This window comes from Lepisma saccharinum, chromosome 2 (genome assembly GCF_977018435.1).
Source record: "Lepisma saccharinum chromosome 2, izLepSacc3.1, whole genome shotgun sequence".
Lineage (NCBI taxonomy): Eukaryota > Metazoa > Arthropoda > Insecta > Zygentoma > Lepismatidae > Lepisma > Lepisma saccharinum.
Window position 1 is genome coordinate 21466032 of NC_139230.1, and position 24924 is coordinate 21490955.

A 24924-nucleotide genomic window follows, 5' to 3' on the forward strand; every position below is an offset into this window, starting at 1 on the left:
CATCCATAATCCAATCAGCTTTCAACTGTGGCTCATAGCACAGTGGATTGGAACACACCAAGCTCCCTACTATGCACCAACAAGCATGGCCGTAGGCAGGATTTTTTTTTTTGTGGGGGGGGTCACTCATAATTGTTCCCATGTGCATCGCAAGAAATTTGAATAATACCTAGGTAGAAATAATAACAATAATAATTATTAAATAATAATAATTAAAATTTCATAATAATAAACTAATTTCTTCCAAATGTATTATTATTATTATTATTATTATTATTATTGCTGTCCTTATATCCTTTAAGAGACTCTTCTACTTTATCCATCAGAAGTCACTTCCTTAAAGGAAAACTTGCAGCTAATCAAAAAAATACCTCACAGACAGAGCTCTGTATGACATCAATGAACTATAAACTAGATTGGGTACAAATATCAAGTAAACAAAGAAATGTAATAATACCATAGAAGAAAAATGTAACTCTATTTTTTTTTAAAAAAAAAGGAAGTCATGCATGAACTTTATACAGGGTGATTGGAAATTCGACCTGCTCCTGGAAAGGGGTAATACTAGAGCACATTTGCACAAATTTGACCCTATGCACCAGGGATCGGAAATCAAGGGGTTTCAAGTTATTGCAGTTTGTAGATTTTCGTGACATATTCCGACTTGCGACCAAAAAAACTACTAATTGTGAAAAAACTACTACACCTTAGGCACTTAATTGACATGTTGCTAACAGCTGACGAATGAGTGACTACTGGGAAAAAAAATCATGCCCAAAATTACCATACCCACAGAAAGAAACAGTCATTTGGAAATTATCGTTTAAATCGAAGAGGATTACTCAAAAAAATGGTAACACACTTATCATAAAAATTACGGAAGAAACTTCCTCATTTCATAAGCTCTCCAAAAAGATACAAATGTTGTCAACTGGCACATGGGTTGGGGGAAAAATCTAAATAAAAAGCAGAGAAGGCGCATTGTAGACCTCTTTGTAAAGTGAAAAGAAGTTGTCGGTTGTGAGAAATAAAGGAACGAAAATGAGTTTACCTGACGTGAGTGTGTTTGGTACGACATATCTGCACATTCGAGAAATGGGATCGGTTCAACGATGCCAAGGCGATGCTGGCAGACCCTGAGTTCATGATCCTGTCGAAGAGGAGGAAATCGTGCAGTGTTTTCGAACAAACGGCAAAACTTCAACAAGAACTGTGGCAAGGCGACTTGGCTTGACTCAATGGAAAGTCTGGTTCACTGTGCATACAGCACGACTGTATCCATACCATTGCACACCAGTGCATGCTATTGAGGAGGGAGATCCTGTCAGAAGGATGGATTTTTGGATTTTTACTACATACCAATACTGAAGACCCCCATCACCTGACAATAATTCTGTGGACGGAAGAATCCAAATTCGACCGCGATGGTATTACCGCATTTTTGGAGGATGTGCCACTTGCCACAAGAAGGGGTATGATAGTTTTTCCACTGTCTGGTGAGTGCTTAATTTCTCCTTCTTTGATTTTTATTTAGCCCTTTTGGCCCTCCTTGCTTTTATCCATACCTTATATTTTCATGTACTGTATCTGGATGAAATCCATACCCATGAAAAAATGGGTCAATGGATGAAAAAAGATGATATGATTATAATTATTATGATTATTCAGTCTTGGCCGAGTGGTTAGCACATTGCGCTGCGACGCCAAGGGTCCCGGGTTCGAATCCTGGTCGGGCTTGGTTGTTTGTGAATGTCCATTCATCAATTTTCATCATTTCATCACTCATCCCCATCTTCGCAAATTAGCCAAGAGGCACAAAACGCGAAGTAAAATAAACTAAATCAATCAATCAATTATTCAGTCTGTATCTGCAACAGCATATTTTGTTATGCATTCAATTTAGAACAGGAAAAAAGAAGCCTATTAATGTTAATTCTGAAAACCAGAACCAGCAGGGTATAAAAATTGTGTTTTTAGCTGACTTTTATGAAGTGCAATTGCATCAATTGCACCCGCATACAGGCATATTGGTGTAGTGGTAAATTACCGATTATTTTACTGATCTGATGTATCTATAAATATCTTATTTGCACATTGGAGTGTACACGTAACAGTGGCACCAGATAATTTGCTTTGTTTAGAGCTTTGAAAACTCACCATGGACTTGGAGAAAGGGAAATTGACAGAGAGTACGTTTCAAACACATTCGTCATTGAATTTTTTTGTGACCAAACAAATCAAATGCCTCAGTGTGACATAAAAATCCTGTAAAATCTCTAAAAATATATAGAAACCTAAAAAAAGGACTTGATTTAGGTGCATAAACCTAAAATAGATTCTAACAAGCTAAATAGTTTTTTTTGGCACTATAAAACTTCATCAGTTGTTGCATTTTTCAATGAAACGCTGACATAATTTATTATTTATTACATACCTGTAAAGGAAAAAATAGGTTAAAATCCGAGGTCTAATTATGATCTTGATTGTTGGGGAACAATAGATGGTCACCTAAAATGTCCACGTACTTACGGGCCATAATTTTACCTTGTGGAGGAATGATGGGACAACAGAAACCAGGAGATCGCCGCCCAACCATCACAGATCCTCCTCCGGGCCTCTCCGATGGCGCAGTGGTAGCGTCGTTGCCTTGTAATCAAGGGGTCCCAGGTTCGATACCCGGTGGAGGCACATAGTGGTTCGGATTCCACTTTAAACTGTAGGCCCAGTCCCGATTAGCCTTACTGTGCATAAAGTGGACTTAAAACAGCAAATCAATCAATCAGATCCTCCTCCATGTCTGATAGTAGGATGCAGGCATTCTGGCCACACTACAGATGCCTTGTTATCGGAAACCACAAGAAATATGACTCATCTGATCATATTACCATAGGTTCATATTTTGTGATCATGATACCACTTTTTTCATGCACTGGCATTGGTGATGGTAATAAGAGGTTTAGTAATGGCAGCCTAATGTTGAGTTATGAAGCTCCCTTTGGACTGTTTTGTGGAAACAGGATCTGCCAGATGTTCATTGAGTTCTGCTGTTACTTTTGCCACTGTAGTTCTATGGTTCTGTCACAATCCTCTTTAATGCTCGGCAATCCCAGTCATCTAAGGTTGGCTTTCGCCCACTATTTCTCTATGCTGATGTTGTCTTGCCACGTTATGTATGTCGCCATAACCTTCGACCCTGTCCCCCTTGCTACTCCAAATAAAGTGGAAGTCTTCATTTCTGATGCACTAGTTAAATGCACTCCAAGAATCTGACATCTTTGGAAATCCGATATGTATCCCATTTTATAGCTTTACATTGGAATTGGTGCACACGAAAGTTAATACTACACTGATTCAGGCACTATATGCAATGGGCAAACATTGTGATAACAAAATGTCCATTTCAATGAATGAGAGTAAGCGATGTGAGATGAAATGTTAAGTACCCATGAAAAAAAAAGTTAATGAACACTACCTGTGCAACCTTTGTTTCAGTGCCATAAATACTTAAAATTAATTGTGTATCAAATCCAAAGCAACAATGACAACTGCCAATCTTTATGGGTATGTGGTAGGGTAGCTACTAGCATTTCTTTAATCACCGAGATTACTCCTACCAGCACCAGCACCAGTTTAATAGCATTGTTGTCTATATTCTTGTTTCATGCTCAATCACTCTCGCAATCGGTGTGCTTGGTAGTGTGTCATTTCTGTCAATAACAAACCATAACCTACCTACCTACCTTTTGCCTTGGAAAGTTTTGAGTCCGTACATACAAGATAAAACTTTAAGCATGGCAAAGTTAATCAAGGAAAGTTGTTTGCTTTGATTGGCTGTAATACCTCAGTTCATGTAAACATAATACAGTGGAACCTCGATTTTACTTTCTGGATTTTACAATTTTAGGATTTATATATACATTTTACCTTTCTGAAATATGAGTCTTCTCCTTGTAGTTTGATATTTTTACAAGTATTTAAACACGATTTTTGATGTAATGTTTTGAGAGAACACACAATCCCTTTCACCAGATATTTATTTGTAATTTGATCAATGTTACAGTTACAATATGATACATTTAACAGAAATGAAAAACAAACAGTTATGCAATGAATCTTCTCAATAATGTTACATTTTTGGAGCAAAATAATTACTGTGAAATAAGCAATCATTTTTTGTCTGAAGATCTTACAAAAAAATTTTCGTTATGCATTTTAACATCATCAGATAATGGGATCCAAGGTTCTATATCTGGTGGATGGACATAGTGGTTTGGATCCCACTTTAAACTTTAGGTCCAGTCTCGATTAACCTTACTGTGCATAAAGTGGACTTAAAACACCAACTCAACCAACCAAGAAACATCATCGGGGAGTTCAAATTCATCTTCTCTACAAGTTACTTGATCTTTTTGGCTGAATTAAATTTCAAAGATGGGGGGCTTACTCCACTTGTGGAAAAGAGAACTCCATAGTGAGTCCATACTGCTATTTACACAATTTCATTTCTTCCAGTGTTCTTTTGTAATGAATGAAGCCTTCCATCTATTTCAAAACTTTACTCTCTTTTTAATCATATGCCTCTCCTCGATAATGAGAGCTGACAAGCCTGTTCCTGAAACGGGTAATGTGAGACATGGATTGAAATGTGCGAGAGACTTAATTCATTGCAAAAGAATACAGGAAGAAATTAAATAATGAGAATTGCAATGTGGACCCACATAGGAGTTCTCTTTCCCACAAGTGGGGTAAGCCACCACCTTTGAAATTTAATCCAACTGAAAAGATCAAGAAACTTTGTACAGAAGAAAATTTTGAATTACTTGATGATGTCAAGATTTATAATTAAAATTTGATAACATCTTCAGTCGAAGTTATGGTTTCTTATTTCACAGTCGAGTTGTTAAGCTCCAACAATGTAACATTTATGACAAGATTAATTGTATAACAGTTTATTTTTTGTTTTTGTTAAATTTATTCTCTTGTTATAATTGAAACATTGATCAAACTACAAATATTGATAAATGCCTGATGAAAGTAGCACGTGTTTTCCCAAAACATTACATAAAAAAAACATACAACATTGCAATACAAGCAATATGTACATACATGAAGAAAAAGCAACATGATATGAACATTATAAAAGGCATCTGAAAAGCACATAATCGAGGTTTTTTTACTTTCCATATCTGGTATCCATCAGGGTGCATATGCATCCAAATAAAAACAGTTTCTTGTTTCAAAATGTTATTATCCATCAACAAGTTTGCTTGATCACAAATGCAGGTTTTCAATGGACATCTCAAGAGATTTATTTAAATGGCATTTTTATCATCAACTCACTATGATATTCCAAAATAATTCAATGTGTAAAATACAGAAGAGTCAATCTGAAGATATTGAAACACAGTTACAAAAGTTTATTTCAAAATGTATTTTTATAATCACCTCCATTGTCTTTATATCAATTTCACTGTCCTTGAATTTCTAGAGTTGACTGACGTGACACACAAACGTTCATGCTGGCAGTGGCCATGGAGCAGAAAATACTTTCAATATTTATTATACTTGGAAAATATGGCTTATGTGTTACATTTTAAAATAATCCACAAAAACATAAATTTATGTGAAATATCAGCATAAAATTTTAAGAGTTGATTCTGTAAATAATACAAGCAGTGAACAATATGTTTCAAACCCAAAACCAGTAATCCAGGTTGATAGTTACAAAGTTTGTAGTGGTGACACAGTTAATATTTAAAATATGTGAGCTTTCAGTATATAACCTGCAAATGATTCATTCCTCGTGTTCACTTCCTGATCTTGCATGAGAAGGTTTGAATGCACCATGGATATTGTTCCTAAATAATTTATTATGTGAATGAATTGTGCTAAATATGTAAGTTTTACACTTCCATTTCAAATAAAATTGTTGTTCACTGCTCATGATGCAAATATCAAGCAGTTTAAATTTGATTTCACAGTTTCTTTTCATTGACTGCTTCTCGTCACCTCGGCATACATCTTTCATATTAATGGATATCACAATCTTATCTTGTCTGCATTCATGTCGCAAATATTGTATGCTGTATATATGTTTAATTCAATCTTGTAGTTAGAACACACTGGCACATTTCAACATATTCAATAGTAAATTCATCCAAAATAAATTAAATAGTGTCCAAATTTTATGGCACATTCCAGTCTCCCACTTTCCATTGAAAGTCTTGAACTGAGCAGGTCAGACAGCTATTGTATAGTCTCTACTTCTCCTTTCTCGTGGTGTTCGATGTGACAATATCTTGACCCCTCTTGCAGTGTCAAGGTCACATTCAGCCTCGCTCAGCTCAATGGAGTCTGAGAATCCTGTGGGCGGGTCCAACTTGGGTGCATATAGGAAAGGGGAGTCCCTCGAGTTTGACCTGGATGCCTCGAAGGAATAACGCGCCAGCTGTAACATCCTGTAAGAATGAACAAATTAAGTCTGTTTCAGCTGTTCATAATGTCAAGGAATTAATTTGAAATTATTTATTTATGTAAACGTACTGGAGGAAAATTGGGAAAAACTAAAACATTTACAAAAAAAAAAAAAACCTGTGTGTTCAGAGGCGTTCAGCACCTGTGAAATATGTGAGGCTGAAGCCTTGTGAGGCCAAGGCCAAACTTGAGCTCAAATGCTGTGAGTGCACAAGGTTGAGGCCAACCTTGAGTTTGAAGGCTGAAATTACATGAGATTGAGAGCAAACTTGAGCTCAAATGCTGAGACTGCATGAGGATGAGGCCAAACTTGAGCTCAAAGGCTGAGACTATATTAGGTTGAGGCCAAACTTGAGCTCAAAGGCTGAGACTGCATGAGGCTGAGGTCAAATCTGAGCTCAAATGAAGAGATTGCATGAGACTGAGGGCAAACTTGAGCTAAAATGCAGAAATTACATGAGGCTGAGGTCAAGCTTGAGTTCAAAGGCTGAGTTTAAATGACACTGAAACCAAACTTGAGCTCTGAGACTTATACTGTGTGAGGTCAAGATAAAAGAAATATAACACCTGATCTACAAATGTTCTAGTTGAATCATCTACATCCCAAGGTGTAGTTTAGTTCAGGCAGTTTACGAACAGAAGTATATAGAAGGGAGAGGACTTCCAAATTTCTCTTTTCACATTTTGATACTTTTAGAAGTGTTATGATTTACCTAATAATATTTCTGAAATAAATTAAAGCTGTTTCAATATGACTAATATTTCAGGCCTATTTATAAAGAACACACTTAATATTTGTAGTTTTTAAGATTATCCTGTTTTTCAGAAAAAAATCGAGATACTAGTATTATATACAAGGTGGTTAACATTAGACTTCCCCTACTCAGAGTCATCTGAAGCCCATTATTTTAGTACCACATCTTGCACTAATTTGTTGGCATTTGCTTCTCCATGGTCTGCATAGTAGACCAAGTTTCATCACACCACAATATGTTGCTTCAAATTGGCTCTAGAGGGCTCTGAGTAAGGGGATTATAATCCTAACCACCTTGTATGTCCAAATTCAGTGTCGTGTGATTTTATCTTGAGCACTAATATTTAATGCACATTGAGAATAATAACATAAAAAGAGTGACAGAACCTATGATTCAGTTTCCTCTGTATAAAAGAAACTTAAAAATATGAAACTTTTAAGAAGAACTACAAAACTTTAAAATGCAGATCTTGGAAAACAAACACAAAAGGGAAGCAATTGCAAGACTCCTGTCTCATCTTAATTCCAACACTGCCTATGGGTGATAAATTATTGTTAGGAAAACTGTATTTAAAAGACAGTCAGTAATATGTCCTGAAAAAAAAACTACTGTAACTGCACAGCAAAGCACTGGCAGAACAATGAATTCTAACAATGCAACTAAATAAATAAAACCTGGGGCTAGATTAAATTACCAGGAATTCAGGCATTTTTCTGCTTCAAGTTTTCACAATAAATATTGTTTTACACCAAAAAATAATACATATCTAACCAATTAAAGACTGCATTTTCTCCAGTACCCACAATTCCTGCTCAAAAGTATGGTAAAACATGATATCAGAAATAGAGAAAGAAAGTGTTAAAATGCTGAATTTCTTTAAAAATATTTTCAAGAAATTAGAATCATATAAAACTCTCGCAGCAAATATCAGTGTTACCTGCTGAGAAATTCACACCAAATTGAAATTAAAAGAATTGTATCCCAAGAAATAAGCATTATTGAGCTCTCTGAAAGAAATAACACAGTCACAGTGAGATGTGTTAATGTAGTTTCAATAAATATTAGATGCCCCACAACTTCGACCCTTTAACCTGAAGAACAGATTAAATGCATGTACAGAAATTCCTACAAAACTCCTAACACCAGATTCATCTCGCCACCTTACCACATGTAGCTTTCACCTAGTGGAAGAAAAAAAATCAAAAAAAATCTGAAACTAGTGTGGAAAACAACAAAGAGTACAATTCCACTGCAATTGACATAGGTGTAAACTCTATCAAATGTTTTTTTTTTCTTCTTTGTAGCTGATCAGTGTTTGATTCATGTTGAATTATTTGGACTTGTAACCACTGTAATTGGTTTCTTATATACACCATTTCAGACACAGGTTGTCTCAGTTTCCAGGTATTCTGCTATCTTTCCCACTTCATGCTTTGACTGCTCATATCGACGAATTCCCCAAACACAATCTGTGTTTAGGGATTACGGACAAATATGGCCACATAGCAAAAATACACTACGCTGAAGACAGAGACAGAATCAGTCTCTGAAACGTTGGTGTATTCATAAGAAACCAAGTACAGTGGTAAAAAGTCCAAACAATTCAACATGGAAAGGTTATCATTCCAATGACAAAACTTTATGTATAAACGTTTTTGACAGTAAATTTCAAGTGGGATATAAACTGTTGTGCAATGTGCCTCCACTGGGGAAAAAAAACTGGAACCCCTTGATTATAAGGTCATTATGTAAACCAATATGCTATCACTCACTTTGCATATTAAAAAACAGAAGGGGGGAGGACCAATTCTTCTTAGAGAAAGAACTTCCATCTCTTCCACATCTTAGTTTTTGTTTTAAGTCCACTTTATGCACAGATAGGCCAATTGGGACTGGACCTACACTTCAAAGTGGGATCCAAACCACTATGTACCTCCACCGGGTACCAAACCCAGGACCTTGGTTACAAGGCAATGACATTACCACTATGCCATCGAGGAGGCTTTCTTCCATGTATTCTACAACTGCCAAAGCATATACTTTTATGTCTTAGAAAACTAATTTAGACTTTTGAGATTGGACTTTGTCTCCTCAACTGTGAACTTGAACAACATTGTAGCAGGAAATAAATCAATATAAAAATTAAATTAAATTCTCATCAAAATATGATTTTCTTTCCTTTGCTTTGTCATATGAGCCTAAATTATCCATTTATCACTGTAATGCGGTTGGAAAGCAAGAAAACGTGGAAGAATATTTCACTTCCGGCGGAGAATGTGCCCTTTGGGGGGCGGATACTACATTAATTCCCGAACCTAAAATGCCCCAGACCCCAAGTTGTTAACCCCTCCTTTGTCTGTAATGGTGGTCATGACCAAGATTCTATTCCTGTTCATTGCAGTTATTTATCATTCATGACATCCTATTTCCACCTAATTTGCAGTTTATATCTGTATTATGATAAGAAATTAAAAAGACCCACTTTATCAAATATTATTAGATATGGTGGCCAATAGAGCCACGAAAAGTCTAAAAATAACCCTTTCAGATATGTGATCATGTTTGAGATCAAACCTTATGTTTTGGAGGTTGCAGAACTCAACGGTGGCATCAAAAATAGTGTCAGACTAAGCCCACAAAATAATCTTAGTTCAATTTTTTATAATCTGTATATATACAAGATGTTTCAAAAGTCTGAAACCATAGGACAAACTGCATTATTAGTGCAGATGGCGAAAAATGGAAAGATGGGAAAGTTGTTGGAAATATGAGGTTTTAAATATAACGTGCTTGAATTTTCAATGTAGCATGCATCGTTGAGGCGGTACACTGGTACAAGCCTCAATGAGAACTGACATTGCCTTGTTGACATATACTTCATCCTTAAAGGGAGCATTTACATTATCGTAACACTGTAATGTATTTGGTAAATTGAGAATGATGGTGCAAAATTAGAGGCCCCACTACTGGTGAAAGGTTAATTTGTAAGAAATATTTAATCAACTGCAGCATCTCAATTTAGTGCACATTTCTTTCCATGAACTTGTTTCTGCAAAAGATTTATAAAGTACATAGTAACTTCAATGTTCATTATATTATTCTATTTACTGTGGTGATATGACATTATAGTGTATCAGTCAAAGCAAAATAGTTGAAAAATCTTTACTCCTAAACTTACTTGGTTCGTCCTCTCCTAGGGAAAGATTTTCGTTCGAATACTGGCGAGGGCTCTGTGGATGTGCTAGACTCTGGTCCATGGTACAAGAGGTCTGGAAAAATTTTAAGAGAATCTAAGATATTATTTGTTGTGAGTCTAAAATCTTTGATGGTTTAATTATTTAAGCAATTAAATTTTACGTACGGTGAAACACACAAAACCATATTTATACTATGAATGCACCACTAAGAAATATTTACTGATAGATTACAGATCAAAATTTATCAATTCTGATATTATACTGGTTAGTTACAATATGGGTAAAACTTAGTGAAGAACTTGAATAATACCTTTACACTATGTGATCACATGTTTTACCTTTGTAAAAAAAATATGCATATTAAGCATTTATTTTAGAAGCAATGGTGTAACTTATATATTAACAAAAAAATAAAAACAATATAGAATGATGCAATCCGTTACAGACTATTTACTTATACATAATAATGAGACCAAACCTATTGCAGTCATTACCCCCATTCATTAAGGAGATAAATTAATGAGAATATTTGCTGTTTATTATGGATGGATCAATATTAAATTTTTACCAATTATACTTATTTGATGTAAAATTTCTAATGTTCTATGAACGAAATGAATGGTTCACTCACTCCTTAATTAATGTATGTAACCAAGTGAGACTACAATAGGGTTGATGTCTCAAACAAACTATTTGTCTTATTTCCCTTACAAAAACAAGCTTTATTCACCAAAAACAAACAAACAAAAAGAAAAGACACAAATTTGAACAAAATTACACATTACTTACAGAATATTGGATAAGTAAAATTTTGCTTATTTGCTAATTTTACATATACTCTGATTAAACTGATATTGGCCAATATTGATGGAATATCAATTAATCTGTCATGTCCCTACTATTTAAAATTAGATGGGTTATCAGTTATAAAACTGATTATCAGTTTTTTGGTATCAATTATATTTTCATATAAGTCCACCGCTAATATTCTTTAAGGCTATAAGTACTCAGTTCATCAGTCAAAATTCTCTAAATGCTGACTGATGATTGAAAACTAGTTTGCACACCACTTATCCTGATGTGAAAATGCATTTCTTTGACTTCAGAAGCATCATGTATTACACAGATAAGAGTACTCATCCTATATAAGCAGTAAAACAATTTACTACATCCTTTATATATTGCTGCTGCAGAATACTGACATTTCTTATAACGTTTTCCTATACAGTATCATTTTTTTCCAGCTATCATTCAGATCCTCTCTAAAATATTAGCTGTGTATTTTTTAAAAAATCTGTCATGACAGTTTAACTTTAGAAGACTATAATTGAATGATAACGAGTAAATATTAAATGATGATCTTGTTGCTTTCAACCAACGGGAAGGGAGGGAATCTTAGACACGACACGATGCAATGGAATTGATGTCTGAAGCACTTACTATGAAATCTACTGCGGCGCACAAGCTGTTGGGACCCTGACCTTTCTTTACTTGGGCCTGGATCATCAAGGTGGTTCGAGGACTCTGTCCGACTTGAGGTACCTTGTTCTGTATCACTGTCTGACCCCAGAGTGTCGTACTCTTCACTCTCAGACTTGAATGATTTGGATTTTCGCCTTGATTTCCGAACTTTGGAATAATGGTCAGAGTCAGACTGCAAACAGAATGGCCAAATTAGAAGGAAAAGTTTTAATGCAGTCATTCAGTTAACAAAAAGTACAATACCTAGGTATTTTTATCTATCCTCATACATATCTTTTTTTAAAAAATTCAACAACTTTGAAAAATTTGTAAATATAAATTCATTGATGTGCATGATAAAAAGCATCTCCATATATACTTCAGACATCAACTTCATTAGTTTAAATGCCTTTTAATTTCATATATAAGCCTGACATCAACATTCTTGTAGTGTTCTAAATATATTTTTGTGGCATTAACCTAATATATGAGAAAAAATGGTAGGGGGTTGTGTTGCAATCAATTTTCTTGACTTAACATTTTGAATTTCCTTTTGTTTCATGATGCAACTAAAAGCAGAGAATGTACATCCATAGAAGATTTCCCAATTTCTAATTTAAATACAGTGTATTTACAGATTTCCCATTAAAAATATTCCCTATGCTTTAAAAAAGCAAATTTACAAAACCTAAGCCAAAAGGAAAAATTTATTAAGATGCAATTTCAGTTCAAGGTTCCATACTTATAATTTATGCTAATTTGAAAGAATAGAATTAATAATTTTGAAATTATAACATAGTAATAAACGATTCATGTTAACATACGACTTTAGGCAGTGTAAATTCTGTACCATGACATTCTCTTGTTACCCAGATGCTTTTCAACCTTTGGTATAGGATGGAAAATCTGTTTGTTTCATTAATTAGCAACATGTACATAGATTCTGCCATGCTATTGGATTGATTGAAAGATACCAAATTTTAAAATGCCAATTATTCAACATGTACAGGAACAACTAAAGTATGCCTGACTTCCTGAACAGCCAATACATGCTGTTACATTCAAATATATCAATCTGAATTCATTTTCTTTTTTTAAATTTTTGTAAGATTTGAAAATGTAGCATCCTTTCTCCACTCATATTTTGAGTATTTATTTCTTCTGTAGTTTATGTATTGTATAAATACATTAGTTGTGCCAACCTCTCGTACTTGCAGTGTCTCCGTGGCAGATAGATGAGGATCGTGATACACGAATGTCTGAAGAGGGGCGGCTGATGTGCAACGAGATTCCACTGCTGGCTCGCTCAGTTCGAATGTGGCGTATGGGTATATGTCTTCCGAGTATTCTGAAATATAATCATTATTTTCAATTAAAGTACTATCAGGAGGGCTGAGTTTTTATTTTTGTTGTTGTTGTTTAAGTTTGATTAGTATTACCAATAAAAATGAATAGCTTTTAATTATCTGATATTTCACCATTAGTCTCAAACATGACCCAGAGGTATATATGTTTGCAGACTGTACTTCTATGTGGGCTTTGTGTGTAATCCACATATTTTTCACATTTTCAAGCAATACAATTTTGGATACAAGTTAATTATTTTAGCAATGTCAAATTCATAGGTTCAGTACCAATTACTCTATGAATAAAGCAACTTAATTTTTTTACATAGAATGATAAGCAGAAAATAATAATCAGATTTCAGAATAAAGTGACACTTTTCTAAATAATGTTATTTTCTTGACATGGGTTGGTATTTGCATCTGTAGAAAAGATTGATAGTTAGACATAATTATGAAGAACAGACACAGAAGCATGTTCTGATAAAGCATATAAAGCAAGTGGTAAGTTTGAATTGTACCAGAATATTGTAATTAATAGCAAGTGTCTCAATACAGGGAATAGAGCGCAAACTGCTGTATCCACCAAGCTTTAATAACACCCCTTTAAAATTATAGAACCAAAACCTTTTCAAAATTTATAAAACATCGTCACTATTCCTAACATTAATGTTAAAACATATAAAACTCCTTTAATATGCTAGCCTTCTTGTCTGAAGAACTAACCTACATTTTAATTTTTGGTTGATTTTTAGTATCCGCCTTCACAGATGCACAAATGCAAAGGTGGAAAGGTGAAAGGCTACACACTTGTAGAAATGGCATCATAATGTTTGCCATTATGCAAACATAATGGCAAACATGATTGCCATCCATGTTAAATTTCCTTACACGGAAAATGGCTCGACTCCATCCAACCTGCTTTTTGAGCAAGTGTCCTCAGATTATTAACCAACATAAATCGGCTGATTCCTACCAACACATTTTTGTCTGACAAGTAGGCCTGAGACTCAGTGATCATTAGATTTCACTCTGCTGTGGTTCTTACTTAGTATGAGCAGATGATGAGTTTCCACCTTTTAAGGTTTTAAGGCATAGTATGCTTCCAAGTCATTATTTTATAAAAAAATTCATTGTGATCCAAAATCTTGCATAAGGTGGGTCATTCAGGTTTGTCAATGACTAGTTTCATTCAAATAATTAAATTTAAAAAATGATCTCACTTTCCACTCACTCAATAGTAAACATCTAACTTTCACTCATTAGGGATGAATACAATCTTCTCATTTTTCCAATTTGTCTGAAGTTTTGGTTGACCTCAATGTAGGAGTGAACAGATAGCAAAAATATAAGGTTTAGATATGAGGTAATTCTAATGACAATTTCAGTCTTTTTTTTCCTCGGCAATTTATTTAAATTAAGGTAAAAAAGCACACTGTGAATTTAACTAATTTATAATATCTTAAATAAAGTACACACACAATTACATAATTTGCTTCTCATGTTTAACATCCTTTTAAGTTATTCATTCTATTATTAGCACTCTCATAAAGTGGATATTTTTTCTAGAAGCAATATTAAATAAATAATTTCTATATTACAACAGATATAAACAGTTAAAAAGTAAAGTGCTCCCCTGTGCTTTGCACCATGCCATGAAGGCATACAGGGGGTGTGGAGTTAGGGCCCCATGCCCCTGGCTGCCTTTACGCCCCAGAGTTTCCTCCAGGTACACACCTTATACGATGCCTGAGCCACTTGAACAGGAGGAAAAATTCCCGGCTCTCTCTCCTGCCAGGGATCAAACCCAAGTCTCTCACATGGTAGTCAGGTCAGACGTCATAACGACTGCACTACTGCAGCTCATATAAACAGCACAATCATAAAACAACAGAAAAGTTATGTTTACCTTTTTAACTTAAAGGAGTATGATGAATCCATTTAGTAGTTTGACAAAACCCATGAAACAAAATCAATTAAGTCTTGGAGCAGTGTCACATGCACTTATCAATTTGTTTCCCACTAAATGTCATACTTAAAACTGCATGCAACAAATTTATCTCTAGTTCTATTTTTTATTATATCCACAGTATTTCCAATTTGTATGAACCTACTGTGACATTCCTTCCACATATTACTTGCTTAATTCCTAATTTAACTTGAAATACAAATTTACAAAAATAGCAAAATAAAGTTCATATGTCCACAGAAAGCTACAAAAACATTTTTATTAGCTACCTGGTATCCGTTCCAGTGTACCCATATCCCTCACTGGTGACCGGAGAGATTTCCTCACTGTCGCATAATATTGTTCCCTTTGCTCCATGTTCTGTTGGTTGTCCAGTGCTGCTGCTGTCTGGGATTCCTGGACACTCGATGTCTCTGCTGAAGTAGGCTCTGGATCGAGAACAGTCAATCACAACACAAAAATTCATAAAAATGAATTGAACTGAAAAATTTCCACAACTACATTAATAATACTAAAAAATTCTACACACAATTCAAATTAAGTTTCTATTTTTTTTAAATGAAATATTAATAAAAATATTATTCCATACCATCAATATAAAACTATACACAATGAATTTAGTATAGTAATATCCAGTTTTACTACTACTACTACTTCTAATCATAGTACAAATAATAAAACTGCTAAAAACAACATTACCCAAAAGAATTAGAGGGAACATGTTTTCGAACATCTGCCACATTACAGAGAAAAGCAAAAAATGCAACTACAATTGCTTATTTACAGAACAAACAAAATCACTGTGATTTTCTTACTTATTTTTCTATAAAACATCAAGTGTACAAAAAAATCCTCTCCTCCACACACAGAAAAAATGGTGAGTAATGTTGCTCATCCCTTCATCTAGGTTGGTTCTAATCAGAGGTTTAGAAATTGTGACATTTTTCTTACGTGCATAAATTCGCATAAATAATTGTTATCAATTTTTCTTGGCGCGTATAAAAATCTCACAATATTTCCTCATCTCTTTGGTACGCTAATGCGTCACGTCTTTGTTTTGGTATATTGGTTACTCCAGTCGCTGCTAGAGGTCTCGAACTCTCTTCCTCACTTACGTGAATTGGTTGCAAACACAACGCATCGAGTCACAGGGTGCTTCAGACAAGGTTGGATCATCGCTTCGTGTTCGTGACCTAGTTCTGCTATATACGTGTCTATTCACGTTGCCTGACCATGACGTGGAAGAACTTTCCCTTTCGCAAGTTATAGTTTAGCTTCTACAATCAGCATGAAGTTTTCGGCGGTGTTAAGGAAGGAACGAATTTCTACGAAATCACGCCTAGCGATGTGTTTGACTCAACCCATTTGAATTGGGAAAACTGCAACCTGAAGTTATGGAGAAGGTAGGATTACGTTCTCGTTTCATAAAGGAACATTAGGAGAGAAGTAATTACAGATGGCAATGACGATTGCTACTGCGAAGAATTAAAAGTACCTTCTGTGGTGACCCAATTTAACGAGAACGAACATTTGAATGCTGCACGGAAAGACAAATATCTGTGAAGTTTTGGAATCAGAGAATGTGTTGGTTGAGATATGTCACGTCGGGTTCAACTTCAGTAGCTGTAGTCAGAACTCCCCGGTTTGGAAGTTTGGTAACCCAATTTACCAGAACCAGATTGAACTATCCAGTCAGTAAGAAGGAAGGGTTTCATGGAGAATAAGCTGACAAGGAAGGAATACATGTGTTTTGCTCTCCCAGAATTGATATTCCATTCGGCGACTTAGAAACGACCACTTGTTTGACGTATGTACTTTGTTTGGTAATTTGTGTGTGAAGTGAAATTGGAATAGTGAAGTTATTTTGGAAGAGATAACAATGTATCGATGACATATGTTTTGATTGCTACTCTAAAAATGCCACTCTAGAATCTCTTCGTAGAAATAGGTTGTTGGACGGGTATAAAAGTTGAGCGTCGAGATTAGTGAAAGGTCTCCAATTGAGACGTTTTCTAAAAGTAACATAAATTTGTCATTTTGGCAATGCTGACCATTAAATGGTTGGACTGATAGTAATGTGTCTCAAATAGAACCTTTTCTTGCGGATTATTGACATGAGTAGACTTGATCATCGCGAGTTTTTTGTCCATTGTATTCAAATGTGACTAATCCTCCTTTTATTGTAAGAGCACCAAATTTTGACTTATGTTGATATATTCAGAAATAAAAGGCCACGAAATCACTAATGATTAAGGTTAGGGCAAATGTACCTGTAGAATGCATAATATTGAAAATTTATTATTAAATTCTAAAGGAATAATTGAATTGGAGGAACGTTATTTTTTCCTCGAGACAATATACATTGTTTGTAGTTGATTGGAATTGTATAATCGAAATAATCTTGAACGATTTGTAAGAAAACAAAAAGACGCTGGCACATCTATTATTTATTGTTACAGTGTTGAATTTCCCTATTGTATTTGTTGAATGAGAATAACAGCCAATTATGTCGTGAAGGTTGTTACAATAAATTAGACCAACAGACACCATTACGAATATTGCCTTCCATATTTAATCTGCAATTTGCCATCTAGGTATAAGAAAGAAATAATCATAAATTGTGTTTTTCCAGTGTTGCTAAATATGTTCCTTGAATAACTGATTACATGAGAACACATATAAAATAAATGGAGGGGTTAAATACTATAAAGGGGATTATCATTTCTAAGCAGCTATTGTAGTGATCTAAGTTTGTGCTCATTTCGAGATATTTATCGCTCTAAGTCTAACTTCTAATTTGGCAGATACGAGTGGATTTGTCACGAATTTGTCTATGTATGCATATACGGTATTGTTCATCGTTTAGTGTTATTAGACATTCTAGTAAACGTTTATAAGTTATGGTTCTCGCGAGAGACTGAGGCGATGTGAACAACACGTCAAGCGTTTCAAAATTAATACTTTTGTAAAATATTGAGGTTTCGGGTATTTGTTCTTATTTTGATCTAACAGCCTCAGTCACGACTTCCCTACTTCCCTAATTTCGACAAACCCACCCAATACCTTTACAGAATCTATGGCTAGACTGCCTGCCTGTGAACTCATCTATCAAACATGTGCTCGGTAGGATTTTAGTCAGGATTCATGGTTGGCCATGGCTTAAAGAATTTATGTTTGATGCTCATGCATGAAGTCCCAGAAGACATTCATAACATGCAGTTTGGTACTGTTGTGTACGAGGAAGTATTCAGGACCCACAGAAGCAGACACCACATGCTCCTCCAGGATGTGATCGGCCTTGATAGTTAGGCATCCAGTGGAAATAAGTTAGTTCCAGTGTCTCCAATAATCACAGAACAGCCTCTAAATCTGTCACTTTGAAAGAAGTACTCACCAGGGTATCGTGACACATATACATGCCCACACAACAGCGATTTCAAGAAAATCTTGACTTCTGTGAATAACAGTTCTCTGACATTGAAGTTGTCAATTGATGTGGTGACACATGAACTGCTATGGTGCCAAGCAGAATGCTCAAAGTTCCATATTATCAACCTTTTCCTTATACTCTGATCATACACCACTTTTAAATTTTTGCAGCCACAACTTCAGAGGTATGTAAAAGTTTGCAGAAAAAGAAGCAAGGTTGATAGGTTCAGTGGAAAGATACAGTTGGCACAGCAAAACATAGTTCTCTCACCAGGCTTGTCAAAATATATGAGTGATGGAGTGGATTCACACAGTCACAGACAAATTTACCAACCACCCAAATGGAACCTGTCACACCTCAAACCTCATCTATGTCTTTACCTGTAACATCTGTGGTGACTTTTACCTGAGGGGGGGACATTCACAACCCTCAACATCAGGATCAACAACCACTGCTCCACCCAAAACCAAGGCTTCACTGTTGCCATCCCTACCAACAGTCTCAAGGGTTGCTTCCGGGTAGAAATCATCCAGAATCCACCAACACCTCAGTACAAAAGTCCTGGGAGAGATCCTACATATCAGCCATGATAGGCAGTCTACCAAAATAACAAATACAAAATTCTTGACTTTTTCATGACCTTTCTTTCATTTTTCTTGGCCTTTTTTATCACTATTTCTTAGCATTTATTTTATTGCTCCCTACTTAGGTATAGTTGGAAATTAAGAAGATCGATATTTTTATTCAATGAAAAACTCCTACCACAAGGCCGAAGCTGAAAACTGAAGCTGTACGTTACCAAGATATTTAGACTTGCTTTAATTATTAAGGCATGTAAAAATTAACACTTCAGACTTAATCCTTGACACAGAATGGCCACATTGTTTAATATTTTCTGAAAAATTCACGCATGCAACAATGTAATTCTTAAGAAACAAATTGAACAAATCTTAACCACAACTCAATACAATTTTAGATTTATAAATAATCCCAGTACAGATATATAACAATGTAAATTCACTATACTGTAAAAAAAAATAAAATAGCAAAAATTCTTGACCACAAGCATAATTTCTTGACTTTCTTGACCTATCTGTAGATCTCTTGTCTTTTTCTTGACATTCTTGACTGGTAGACACCCTGCATGAGTGTACCCCCCCCCCCCTTCTCCAACTTAAAAAGACCACAAAGTAACTTTTCGAAACCAAATCCCATCTCAACCTCTCATTCCCTCTTCCCCTCACATTACCCCACAACCACCCTACCACTTACACATTTTACTAAGCCTGGTGAGCGAACCACATTTTTCTGTGTCAACTTTATCTTTGCTCTGGACCCGGTCACCTTGCAGGTCCAATACTTTCTTTTGTTTCTACCATCAATTTACCTACATCTAAAGATACAGCCATGAAATTAAAATATTTCCAGTGACTGGCAGTTGTTACCTATTTCCTTTACATTATATATAAATTATATGTAGCCTAGTAACTAAAAAAAGCACACAAATACTCTCCATCATGCAAAAGAAAAACAAGCTTATTCTAACTACACAAAATAATGTCATAAAAATAATTCATATAATTTTATAAATACGTATAAATATTTCAATAAGTGCCATGTGCCATTTAGACTGGATTTTATTTCGAAATGATATTACACAGATTTCATACTCAACAAAGCCTCTTCTGTGTTAGTTAATCTCAAAATATATTTGATTTAATTTTTGTTATTTACTATCACTTTTATGCAACTTCTGGCTAATTGCAATGATGAGGATGAGAGATGAAATTAATGAAGGGACACTCGCAAAGAACACCCACGGATGCGGGGACCCCTGGCATGCTGTGCTAATCACTCTGCCACAGAGGTTGGAAAATCTCAAAATTGAGATTTAACTAACACAGTGTTTTCTGCAACTTCATATTCAAGAAGTTTCATATGTTTTATATCATACAGTAACTAAAATCACACCTAAATACTTTCCATCATGCATAAGAAAAGCAAGCTTATTCTAACTACACAAAAGAATGTTACAAAATTCATTGCAAGTACAATTTAGTGTAGTGATAGAATAAAAAAAAAACTACAATTGTCAAATTCAAAAATTGGAGATCAACCTACTTACTCTTCTTCAGGCAGAAACATACTCCCAGCATGGCAACAACAACTGTAATTGCTGATACTATAATGGGAACTATAAGTTTTACATCCAAATAAAAAGGAACTGAAGGAACTTCTACACGATTGAGGCTTGGTGAAGCTGTACCTGAAACAAAATGGAAATTACATGAAACAAATGTTAGTTTACTAACATGATGAAACCATTTTTTCCCCAAGCTGTGTACAGAACACACTTTCTTAAATCAATTAATTCAAAATTTCCTGATTTTAGAACAATTCTCTACACCCTAAGGGCTTGTGCACTAAAATTATTTGCAATTACATTGGAGTTATTGGTGATATCAATGACATGAGATTTTGTACATGTATAAATAAAAATCAGTCTCTGTGCCGATAGTTCAGGAAAAAAGGTTTGATGAAGAGAAACCGAGAAATCTGAAATTTGAGAAGAGAAACTGACCTGAGAAATCATGGCAGGAAGATCCTAGCTTGAACAGAGGATTTTTATCTTTTGTACTTATTGCAGCTTTGATGCAAATACCAGCATGACAGATATCAGAGACATTAAAGGTAAGGGGCATATATCACAGTGACATGAAGGCACATTTAGAGGATGTGGGGGTAGGGCCCCATACATTCTCGATCTTGGCTATTTTGGAGGTGACATGATCAGCACCATCCTCCAGCTGCCTTTACTTCCCAGAGTTGCCCTCACCTATTGATTTGAGGCTGGGTGAGCCCCAGAGCCACTTTACATGGGGACAAGGCCGGAAAAATTCTGACCTTAGATCAGCCACCCCAGGAATCGAACCTGGATCTCCCGTATGACAGTCAGACACCCTAATGACTAGACCACTGTGACTCTATCAGAGACATTACAGGGCATTTATTAATTGCACCAAGATCACCGGGAGGCAGTTTTTATACTTCAGTCGGTAACGCGTCTGACTACCATGCTAAAGGTCCCGGGTTCGATCCCCGGCCGGTTCAAATCCGGGAACTTTTCTAACGGTGGAAGCGGCCCCGGCGCCTACCCAGCGTCGAATAACATGGGTACCTGGGGGAAACCCTGGGGGGTAAAGGCGGTCAGGGGCGTGATGCTGATCACATCACCCCCACTCACGACCGGATCAAGAAAGTGTGGGGCGTTACCCCCACACCCCCTATACGCCTTCATGGCGTGGTGCTATGCACAGGGGAACACTTTACCTTTTTTTTTTTTTTTTTTTATAAATCTACATAGGAATGAAGATTTTTTTTCTAAATTATTTGAGATTCAGTAGTACAATTATTTGAGATTCAGTAGTACAACTTTCGAGTACAAGTGTCACCATTCCAGAAAAAAAGATGGATTGATTGATTTATTTTACTCCACTTCTTGTGCCACTTTTGGCTAATTTGCAAAGATGGGGATGAGTGATGATACGATGAAATTGATGAATGGACACTCACAAACATCCATGCCTAGGCCAGGATTCGAACCCAGGACTCCTGAAGGAAAAAGATGGAGGAAAAAATTGAAAAGATGTAAAAACACTATTTTATAACAGAACGTCCTCTTACATGTTTCACTGATGGAGGGGGAGGGGGATAGTGCATGGTCCTGCATATACAGGGTGTTTCTGTCATCATGTAACAGACTTACAGGGATTATGGAGGGGAACAAAAGCATTAAAATGAGATAAGGAACCCCCTGTCCATAAATGCCTCATCAAGAAGTTAATAAGCCAAAATCATTCAAAACAACATATGCAACTGTGATATTAATCCTTTTGATTTCTGATGTTGAAGATATCAGTGATTTTATTGGCATGTGTGCAAGCCTTTTAAGACTGATTTCACACTGGAGTGACACACTGTTTCTTGAAGATGAATTAATCACACTTTTAACTCATTAAAATACTTTCAACTCTTTTAAGCCAAAAAAATAATAAATTATAATTACCACTGGTATTTAATATTGATAACTACTTTATATTCCTTACTATTTCCCCCATGCTACAAACAATTCATTCACAAAATATACATATTCTCTTTCAAAACCTACACCAGCATGAAAAGGTGTCTGTTCAGTTAATTGAAGGAAAGAAGAGGTCTATTTTGAATTAATCAATCAAATAATGTTTATCTGTCTATTAATTCAAGGAGTCAGATGCTTTATTTCTGCGGAATATGTTCAATTATAAAGTATGAAGGTTGAAGGTTGGCAGAAAACTGAAAAATGCCCTGTCTTAAAAAGCCATGATAAGGTGAGTAAATTTTCCTTTATAGACCAGACTATATACACTTATATTTATCTTGCTCCTGTATGCTTAAAACATAATGAAACAAAGAGAACAATAGTTTACAATACAATACAGTGTATGTTTATTCTAATAATTTATGTATTAAATTTTAGAGAACATACCTCCTAATTTATTTAATGTTCGAAAACTGTATTCCGCTGCAGAAGAGCCAGCATTGTTGTGTGCTGTAACTCGTAACTGATATCGTGTTGAAGGTTCTAAGCTCTTGAAAGTGAAGATTTTCCTTGGCTCTGCATTATTTGAAACTAGAAAAATTGAGTCAAAATTACTTAATTATTCCATTCAAAATTATATTCAATTCAAATCATGCAAGAACATATATATATTACAATTTTGCACACACATTTAAAATTGACATCAAAATGAGACATGGTTCCATCACAACAAACCAGAGAGAAGGAGACAAAGCACTGAGTGAGTGGAAACATATATAAAGGAAGCACTGCAGATAAGTGCATTGTCCTGCATAGCGACTATACAAAATATTACATGTTCATTTATTTAACCTTGTATTTTTAATGTGGAAAGATTTATGGCTTGATTTAATCTTCTTAGTAACTCGGTTTCTGAGAAACTGATCAAATCTCTGTTACCCTTTCTGAGCATAAAGTGGACCTGAAATGAACTGACTTTGGGGATTTGATAAGTACTTATTGTCATCTACTGCCGATTCACACAGGTAGATGAATGTTTAAATTGAGATAATCTATGTGGTGAACTAATTAAGTCTTTTAATCCATCAAGTTCTGTCTTTGTGGTTATTTCTGACACATCAGTAAAGTTTGTACTTGATAGGTCTATTAGATTGCAACCTTTAATTTTTACAGATCCAGTAGTTTCCAAGCTGTCTGATTTCATTTGTTGACTGAGATCATTTATATTCCATTATACCAAAATTTGATAGGCTTTTCAGTAAAATAAATTTCATCTTTCTTGCTCCAATAATTTCTTACTGAGGATTTCTATATGCAAGTGGATATTTTTTTTATTGAAAAGGCACATTTCACAATTAATTATTTTTCTTTCAACATTTTGATAAAAAAGTACTTAAACAGCTGTACATTTGTGTTGCATGCTTTGCATGTTTTAACAATTTTGGCCACAAATTTTATTTTGCATTTTGCAGAACTTTTCAGGACTGTTCCTTCTTTTGCCCAAAACATAAGGTTTTTCAGATTGAAAATAGTTTTCAATCTATGGTTTAAAACGACATGGATTTAATCCAAACCTCTGAATTACCCTGACTCCACATAGGGATGGCGGCATGATTTCAGTTTTTTTCAAGTCCACTTTATGCACAGATAGGCTAATCGGGACTGGATGCACAGTTTAAGTGGGATCCGAACCACTATGTGCCTCCACTGGGTATCAAACCTGGAACCCCTTAATTACAAGGTAAAGACTATGCCATCAGAAGAGGCCCAGGGGGAGCATGAAGACTATGGACTATCTGATTAAGGGTATGGATATCCACCCATTCTGCTTGTCCTCATTGTTGATTGACACCAGAAGTGCTGTGCTACTGGTGGGGAAAGCTTATTTTGTAAAGTTTGTTACAAGGAAGTAAGATTACTTAATTTAATTTATTTAAACTATGCAGACCATATCTAATGTGTTTTTAACATGAAATTGCCTTCTGTTACTTTATGTTTTGTTAGAGATCTTAAATACACATCTAGACATTGATTGATGGTTATAAATGTAAAAAAAATTTCAGTTAAATATTTCAGCATAAATTATTGTAAGTAGTTTTGATGCAAAATTTTCAGTAAAAATGGATAGCTTTGCACATTGGGTTCAGTTTTTATGGAAGTTTTACCCTTCTTCATATTCTGTAGGACAGCAGCAGAATTGCATTCGTGATTACA

At 35.2% G+C, this 24924-nt stretch overlaps 1 protein-coding gene across 4 annotated transcripts in view; it reads right to left on the reverse strand.

Moving 5' to 3' along the window:
- Window positions 1-5355: 5355 nt before the first annotated feature.
- LOC145983948 (cell adhesion molecule Dscam2-like) overlaps window positions 5356-24924 on the reverse strand; it is a 796725-nt gene continuing 777156 nt past the window's right edge. The window contains exons 28-34 of one of the 4 annotated variants that reach the window (XM_083117148.1): window positions 23158-23301; window positions 20755-20895; window positions 15469-15627; window positions 13090-13235; window positions 11867-12080; window positions 10408-10498; window positions 5356-6458 (exon numbers count right to left, since the gene is read on the reverse strand). In XM_083117148.1, coding sequence (XP_082973274.1) covers window positions 6239-6458; window positions 10408-10498; window positions 11867-12080; window positions 13090-13235; window positions 15469-15627; window positions 20755-20895; window positions 23158-23301 — 1115 coding nt within the window. In that variant the 3' untranslated portion in view covers window positions 5356-6238. Of the gene's footprint in view, window positions 6459-10407; window positions 10499-11866; window positions 12081-13089; window positions 13236-15468; window positions 15628-20750; window positions 20896-23157; window positions 23302-24924 lie in introns of those variants that run through there. The other 3 variants (XM_083117150.1, XM_083117149.1, XM_083117151.1) reach the window with 3 other exon arrangements.